This window comes from Priapulus caudatus, unplaced genomic scaffold, assembly GCF_000485595.1.
Source record: "Priapulus caudatus unplaced genomic scaffold, Priapulus_caudatus-5.0.1 Scaffold197, whole genome shotgun sequence".
Taxonomy (NCBI): domain Eukaryota; kingdom Metazoa; phylum Priapulida; class Priapulimorpha; order Priapulimorphida; family Priapulidae; genus Priapulus; species Priapulus caudatus.
The window spans coordinates 789,030-797,965 of NW_014577258.1; the positions used below are offsets into that span (position 1 = coordinate 789,030).

Below are 8,936 nucleotides of genomic sequence, written 5' to 3' on the forward strand. Positions count from 1 at the left end.
AGATCCAGCGAAGCAAGAAGAAGAACAAGCAGCAGCGCGGAAGCACGAGGTGGCGCAGCGAGCGCTTGACGTCATATCCGCAGCACGACGTCGCGGACGCTGTCGACGCGCGGGGCCGAAAGCGTCGCGCGACAGCGCCGAACGCGAGGCTGTCGTCACCCGAACTTGTGGCGGCCACCTTGTCGGACGCGAAGGCGTGCGAATTCGGCGCGGGCGTGTCGAGCTTTGAGACGGAGGTGGATGGCAAGGCTGCAGGTCGCACGAAACTATCATCGTAGCCTCGGCGGAGATGGCAGCACGAGTAGCTGTGGCAGCAAGTCGGCGGCTGACGGCCGACGACAAGGCGCTTGCTGAAGGCCAGAGACGATTGCTGTGATCACGTGAGTATGAATGTCGCAACGAGTTAATCTATGTGATTATCTGCCTACATGTATATCATATATATATATATATATATATATATATATATTATAATATACATATTTGTCATTATATATATTATATTCTCTTTTAGTTCTCACTCAATGACTCTTTCTATCTCTCTCTCTCGCTCGCTCTCTCGCTCTCTCTCCCTCTTTCTCTCTCTCACTCTCTCTCCTCTCTCTCCTCGACTCTTCCTCTCTCTCTCGCTCCTCTCTCTCTCTCCCTCCTCTCTCGCTCGCTCTCACGCTCTCTCTCTCGTCTCTCTCTCTCTCTCTCCTCTCTGCTTCTCTCTCTCTTTCTCTTTCGCTTTCTCTCACTTCTCTTTTCTCTCTCTCTCTCTCTCACCTCTCTCCCTCTCTCATCTCTCTCTCTCTCGTCCTCTTCTCTCTCTCTATAGGCAGATAATTACATAGATAACTCGAGCGACATTCATACTCACTGTGATCACAGCAATCGTCTCTGGCTTCAGCAGCGCCTCGTCAGCCGTCAGCCGCCGACTGTGCCCGCTACTCGTGCTGCCATCTCGCGAGCTCACCGAGCTAGTTTTCGTGCGCTGCAGCATTGCCATCACCTCCGTCTCAAAGCTCGACACGCCCCGCGCCGATTCGCACGCCTTCGCGTCGACAGGTGGCGCCACAAGTTCGGGTGACGACAGCCTCGCGTCGGCGCTGTCCGGCGACGCTTTCGGCCCCGCGTCGACAGCGTCCAGCGACGTCGTGCTGCCGGATATGACGTCAAGCGCTCGCTGCGCCACCTCGTGCTTCCGCTGCTGCTTGTTCTTCTTCTTGCTGTCGCTGGAACGCAGCCTGAACTCGGCGATGTTGGTGACGATCTTCAGCGGCCCGTACTTCGCGCCCTTCTTCGCACGTTCCGCCGGCTTCGGCGACGCACCGCGCGGCGGCGCCACCGTCGTTACCGCCGCGGCGACTCCTCCTGTGGCGACGGGCGGCGACGGAGTGTCGCACCTGTTCCCCGCGGCGCCGCCTGACGGCCGCGAGGGGGCGTCGCGGCGTTTCATGCTAGCGCTAAAGCGCTGCAGCTCCTCGACGCGCTGCGTCGACAGCTTGTGCTGCGCCACCTCGCGGCGGTGCTCGCGCGTGGCGATCTCGTCGTTGATTCGCGTCACTTCGTCGGTCATCTCGACCAGCCTCGTTTTCAATTCCTCGCTGCTGCCCATCGTGACGAGTCGGCCCTTCCCGCTGCCGCCGCTACCCCCGATCTTCTTACTGCTCTTTTTTAAGCTCTTCTGTAGGCTCTCCACCTGCGAGAGAGAAGGCGAGTGCAGGTGAGTGTGAGAGAAAGGAGGGAGAGAGAGAAGGTAAGTGCAGGTGAGTGTGAGAGAGAGGAAGGGGATAGAGAAGGCGATGGGATGTGAGTGTGAGAGAGACGAGGGAGTGAGAGAAGGTAAGTAGAGGTGAGTGTGAGAGAGAGGAGGGAGAGCGACGTGAGTGGAGGTGAGTGAGAAAGAGAGAGAGAGAGGAGGGCGAGAAGAAGAAGGAAGGATTGCACAGACAGCAGCCATATACAGAGACATACAATGGCTGCAGGAAAAGTACATACACACATACCCTGAGTACAGAAGCGACGCACACGAACCTTGACTACACTGGTAGAATAAACACATACCCTGAGTACAGTTGAGATTCGTCTCTGTCGTAGCTGTGTGATATCTCGCAGAATCTTGAGATCCTCCTCCGTTTGAGCTCTCTCGTACTTAATGTTGATATCTGCCTCTGTTACCTGCGCAAAATACACTTTCACATAAATACATGCAAGCACGCGCGCACGCACGCGCGCACACACGCATGCACGCACGCACACACGCACGCACGCACGCACTCACCCAAACACAGGCGCGCACACACACACGCGCGCACACACACGCGCGCGCACACACACGCACACACCCACACACACACGCGCGCTAAACACACACATACATACCATATACACACACACTCACGCGCATCTGCGCACACACGCACACGCACACTCACGCACACACATACACACGTAAACACACACACGCACGCACGCACGCACGAATGCACAACACACACACACACGCACACACACATACACACACACAAACGCGAGTGTGTGTGTGTATATTTGTTGTTTTTACTGTTTATGAATGGAGCGCGAAGAATGCAGATCCAACGCACGTTATAGTTCAGCAAATTTAAGTAAAGCAAAGCAAAGCAAAGCAAAGCAAAGCAAAGCATCTACTTACAATTAAGAGTAACAAATAAAATATTTCATATTTTGACGATCACATATGCTCCAAAAGAACATGCCATAAATAAGGTCATGTTTTGTTTACCTCAGCATTGGATATTAGACAAAGCATGCTTCTGATTATTTCGTGTTTGACCAAAATAAACATTTTAGGCACCCATGTTGTGTTACATAACGTCAAGAAAAAGGATACATCAAAAACACTATAAGTGGCCTGAGGTTTTTCCACACTTCTAAATGCAATCGGCAGGATATTGCATGTATAATGGTTTTGAGTATCACAGCAACGCAGACAAAGAGCATCGTTTAGCTCAGCATGTGTAGCCCCACCATTTTCACGCGTGACAGTCAGTTTAATTTCTGGTAATGGCGAGTGGATTCTCGACATTGCTCCAGCTTCGTGTCAGAATACACGACTGGAACACTATTGGCAAAGCGCACAGATAACTGACATGCAGATGGCAGTCCTATTTTTGCGCACTTGCGACATCTGACGCTGCCTGCATTTCTGCGCAGTTGCAAATCGAACTGGGTGTATTCTCAGGAATTGTATCTGCCACAGCTTTCATCAGACAGCTTAGAAGTTCGCATCCTGCTTCCGTAAAGGCCAAAGACAGTACGGATCTAGTTGTTCCTGCGGTTTATGAGGCGGCAACTCAAAGTCATCTATGTGATTAGATTGATAATATGCCCGTCGGATAGTGCTTGCTGTATTGCATGGCCTAGTTGGGGGAAAGCTTTGCCTCCCAGACGATATACCTCTTAACTCGTGAGGTCACATGTTTAGTCTCTAAGATCTACTCCATGTTCCTGAAATCTGTGTTCATTTTTGATGCAGCTTGTTACGCGAAGGTTAACTCCTCACGAGGACATGTCAATGTAATGGTCTCACTATACAGCTTGTTCCATAAACAACAAGCATGTCAAGACTACGGTAGGATACGATTGATGAAGGGGCATGCTTTGTTCCCCAGTACCTTGGCTTGTATAATAGTCGCGCAACCAGCTTAACGTATGCGAGAAGTGGTCAGCACACTAGGGCACAATCCTCTACCCGCACTCTTGATGCTAGCTGTGAATCTGGGTATGTAATCTTTGTCGAATCCCGCGAACCAGCTCTGAGACCAGATTTCACTAAGGCCCAATGGAGTGAATAACATTCCAGTACGTGCCATGAGAAGTATGAAGTCTAATCGCGTGTCACTTGAAGAAAACAACAAATTCCGTCTTGCTGCCCGTTTTTTTCGACTCGCATGCACTTGCATGGGGAGATTAGGCGAGCATTTCAGCTGATTCGTAAGTCTCCCTCGTTCAATACTTTACAAAAGTTTTGTAATTTCCGCTGAACAACCATCTCTGACCTGAATGTCAAACAAACAACCGTCTGAGTCGCCAGAAAAAGCCATACTGCTACAACTTGGAGGTTTCGAAAGGTTGCTCCATCCGCCTGCGCTTCCTGATGTGTGCTGCATACGAAGAACATCTGGCAGCTTCCAACTTATTTTTCGGCTTTGAAATGCCAAAAATCTGTCTCAATCTCCAGCAGGGCAGTGTGTGGTCGCAGTTGATCGACTAATTTATCTTCAATGGGTGCTTTTAAACTTACTGCGCCGCCTTTCTCGCTCAATCTTTGATGGATCCTCTCAAAACATGGAATCAACAGAACTCTAAGTATTGATCTGTCAGCCCCTCGACCAGATGCAGCGACGGCCGGTATCCAAGAAAATGTTTTCAGAGCAAAGTCCTCCGAATATCCGTAGGTCTTTTGTTTTTAGCTTTTCTATACATTTGGCATTGGTCGCTCGAATCAACATAAACATGCTGTTTGCATTTTAGAGTCCTTTGCCGGCCTCTCGTACCCACAATTCTTTGTAAGTATTTGGGTTCTAGTTCCTGTACGAGGCACTTTTCACAGTTTCGGTCATCATCGCCTTCTTGATCAATGACAAATAGGCACACAAGAGGGTACACAATCGATAATGCAGAAGATCCTTCCCGCCTTGTTCTGTCCACGGGCCCTCGCCTACTCTCAATACAATCTTTTCATTCATGGGATTCTTCATTTTTTTCCTGAGGATCTCCTTGACTTCTTTTGTGCGGGCCTTGGGAATGCTGAGAAACCGTCCTTCAGGTTGGTTTCTAATGGATGTTGAATGGAGAATCTCATTTCACTTGTCAAGTAATCGCCTCCTTTCTAAGGTGTGTCATACGCGTTTGGTTCTCGATTTCTTTGACCAAAGTAGCTGGCTTCTGAATCTTCAGACACTGTCTTCTGGGTCAACAATGTTATCGAAAGTTTCACTTGGTCAGTTCGAGTCAACTGGAAAGACTTCCATTCCGTTTTTGTTGTACAGTATGGTCTGTGAACTTTTGCTCCCCCGTTGCTTCATCTAGCTTTGCTGATAGCACTTTCACTCGGACAGGTTTTGGTCAGGTACAAAAAGTTGTCGCCAAACAATTTGATGCAGGCCCAGTCTATTTCATGTAAGGAATCAAGCTCCCACTTCTCTCGCTACGCTTCTTCTTCCGGATCGTTGCTAATCTATATCTAGAGGCACTCTTGTGGGATCTATTTATTGCGTTTTTTTTTATTGTTCCAGAGGCCAATAAATCATGCCCCAACTCGCAATTGAAAACCTCTCCAGGGTTCGCTTTTAAAACGCAAATTTCGCTGCTTAAATCTCTGACAAGATGATTATGGCGGTTCAGTACTTGCGCGCAATGTCCGCTCTAATACAGCATAACACCATTTCAGGTAGTTGGTGGAATGCAAAAGCTGCCATTAGCAGGAAGAAGGGCGCTGAATTGCCTTGGAGATGAAGATCCCAATCCACTCTACCACCAATAGTAAGGCATATGGGCCTTATCTGCTTGGCAGAATAAATGAATGATGAACAAAATATGCCTTCGATTTTTTACATATTTTGATCCCCTGATCGTTGTATTAACATTTAATGAAAACATGAAATGGGTTAAAGATGCAATATAGATTGCTTAGGAGTGGATCTAAATTTAAAGTGTTCATTGGTCAGTATTTGTCTACAAAATTAGAGAATTGCCATACTATAAGCCACATTTTTCATTCGACAATGTTCAGATTTTCCAAACCTTTGCACCAGAATTTGTGAATCTTTTGACCATCGCTGTATAACTGCATTTGCATATTATATCTTGGCATAATTAACATGCAGAGATTATAGAACGAACTTAAATAACAAACATTTTGAGGTTAAGTCTTTGTTGTTCTATGATTATAATATAGCGGAGTAGATCAAATGTTAGTTTTCCCTACTCCAATTACACTAGAGGAGCGGAAAATGGGCGTATCTTATGACACGTCCTTTTCATCGTTACTGCCCGATGCTAGCAAAAGTCTACTTTTTCTATACAAAGAATTCATCCCAGTGCAGACCGGCGGCAAAAACAACGCCAGATGGCAGCATCCAGTAGCATCATCCATCATCATCAGCAGAGCATCGTAATCATCATCATCAGAAGCAGCAAGCAGCAACAACATCAACAGCAGCAGCACAAAGCACAGCCAAACAACAGAAAGCAGACACATTCGTCGCTGTACTTCAGACTAGACTACCGATGGATGCTTTCATGAGTCACGAAGAAACAAATCTAGCTATCTACCTATTCACCCACCCACTCACACGCATCAACGCCAGCAAACCAAGCTGCACCGCTACGCCACTCAGATGACTCACCTATCCACTGCCCACTGGCCAACTACTCCATCCATAGCCCAACAGCCATCCACCTACCACCACCCACCTGATGCCATCCAACATACAACCAACCACGCTACACACCCACCCACTCACGAACATCCAACCAACAGACCACCCACCTACTCCCCCACCCACTCCCCATCCAACCCAACAACCACCACCTACCACACAACCCACTCACCCTCCAACCCGTCAACCAACCCACCTACCACCCACCCACTTCATTCATGTCCAACCACAACAATCACACCTTTCCACGCTACTCACTCACTCCAATACCAGCCCAACATACTGAATACAAAAACTCACGCTAACCCACCACCACTTAACCCATCCAACCCAAGAAGTGAATCCACCTATTCACACACCGCCACGATACATCCATCCAACGCCACCAAATCAACAACTCACCTACCGCACCCACTCCCACTCACGGCATCCAAATCTATAACAGACAACGATTCTGACAAAATACCAACCAACTACCACTCCCCACTCACCGCATCCAACCAACACCAACCCCACCTAACCCACCCCCCAACAGTGATCCATCCCAACCAGTTCAACCCAACGCACTTACCCCTACCCACATCACGTGACTCACCTACTCACCCAGGACCATCACACCATCCAAACCAACAACGCAACCCACACTTACCCACCCACCACTGTCACTTATCCAAAACCAACAACCGCAACGGCCCACCTACCACCACCGAAGCCACTCACTCATCCACCCAACAACCAACCGCACTCTACCACCCCGGCTGTTTGTTACTCCACTCACGACATATGCCAAAACAACAACAAACCCCCTACCACCTACTCACATTCACAGACCATCCAACCAACACCACTCACCTACGCCACCCCACCACTATGGCAATCACCGCCCACCAACCTTACCACCCACGTCACCAGGCGGCATTTTTACACGTAAGACCTTCCCTCCTTTCTCTTTTTCCGTTTACAAAAACATCTTTCTCTAACTCCATCCCCCTCCCCCCTCTCTTCTCTCTCCCTTCTCTTCTCTTCTTTCTCCTCTCTCTCCTCCTCTGCGCTCTCTCTCACGCACTCTTCAAAGAGAAATCAGTGCGATATGTGTTTTGCTGATTGTCAATCGCTCACACACACTCGCTATCCGACCGAATAACTGACACTACGACACTTGTGTGGCGGACAGCCTGTAAGAGTGAAACAACCGCGCCCTAGAGTTGGGGTATTGGCGTTCGAGAAAGATGCGTGAGAGAGGAAAGGGACAGAAATAACGAGGGAAAGAAAAGAGAGAAGGAGAGACAATAGGCTGGATAAAAAAGGCGATGACCGTTGAGCGATAACGAAAAGAGGTGGAGGGGGACAGGAGCAGGTGTGACCTGTGAGACGGAGCGAGAGGGAAGAAAAAGAGAGTAGGAGAAAGTCAGGAAGTGAGAGTGATAGATATAAAGACAGACAAAGCGAAGAGAGGGGAGTGTGTTTTTATGTGGAGTGGGTGCGCTTGCCGTGCCGGTATTATTTGGAAGAGAGAGAGAGAGAGAGATGAGAGAGAGAGAGAGAAAGAGGGAGAAAGAGAGAGGAGAGTGGAGAGAGAGAGAGAGAGAGAGAGAGAGAGAGAGAGGAGACGCAAGAACTTACCATCATCATACCCGACCCTCACCATGCCCACCCAACACATACCCTACGGCAGCGCCAAATGCTTTGCAAGCAAAGAGCAAGCGGCGCGCGTCACGTTGACGTCACGGCCAACGCCTGACGTCACCGCGACATTATATTTCGAGTTGCAGACTCTATTGAGACTAATGCTCAATGCGAGATCGCAAGATGCCGAGGTAAGAGACGTAAAGCTTCAGCCAGGGAATGTAGCTGCAGTTACAATCATCGTGTACTACGCATGCGCGCTACCTGGACCTACAATAAATGATGACCTGGATCTAAAATGACGTCATAAGCATGTCGTGACGTCATAAACTTGAAAACAATCATCATGGGCGATGCATGCTACCTGACCTAAGAAATGACGTCATGTACCTGATCTGATATCATAGCCCCGAAGTGACGTCAGATACGCTAATCGACAGTAAATAGTTCTAGTGACGTCGTACGGCGTTACATTACAGACAGTAGACTAATTAGTGTCACCTATTGTAGGTTAGGCGGAACTCATTACACCTGGAGGGAAATGGAGCGAAAGAGGACCAACCGAGCGACATAGATGGAGTTCACAAATGACCTATATCGCCCAGGAGACTGAAAGGTTACAGAGAGAGAGAGTCTGTAGGTTAGAGTCGTTTACCTGTGGTTTGTGCTGTTGCCTTGCCTCCAGCTCGGCTTTCTGTCGCAACACCTCCTGTAGCAGCTGGTCCCGCTTTAGAAGAAGCAGCTCTCTGCCCCATCTCTCGTGCTCCTCCTCCTCCTCCGCTGCTACCGCCGCCGCTACCGAGTCGTCGTCAAAGTGATCTGTAAACACAATAATGGGCGTCATAATACGTTATAGCTGCGATGGCACGTTATAGCGGGCGTAACATGTTATAGCTGCGATGG

At 48.9% G+C, this 8,936-nt stretch overlaps 1 protein-coding gene across 1 annotated transcript in view; it reads right to left on the reverse strand.

Moving 5' to 3' along the window:
* LOC106807140 overlaps positions 1–8,936 on the reverse strand; it is a 31,893-nt gene that overhangs the window by 1,221 nt on the left and 21,736 nt on the right. The window contains exons 3-5 of the mRNA XM_014809403.1: positions 8,689–8,852; positions 2,050–2,163; positions 863–1,684 (exon numbers count right to left, since the gene is read on the reverse strand). Coding sequence (XP_014664889.1) covers positions 863–1,684; positions 2,050–2,163; positions 8,689–8,852 — 1,100 coding nt within the window. The remainder of the gene's footprint in view (positions 1–862; positions 1,685–2,049; positions 2,164–8,688; positions 8,853–8,936) is intronic.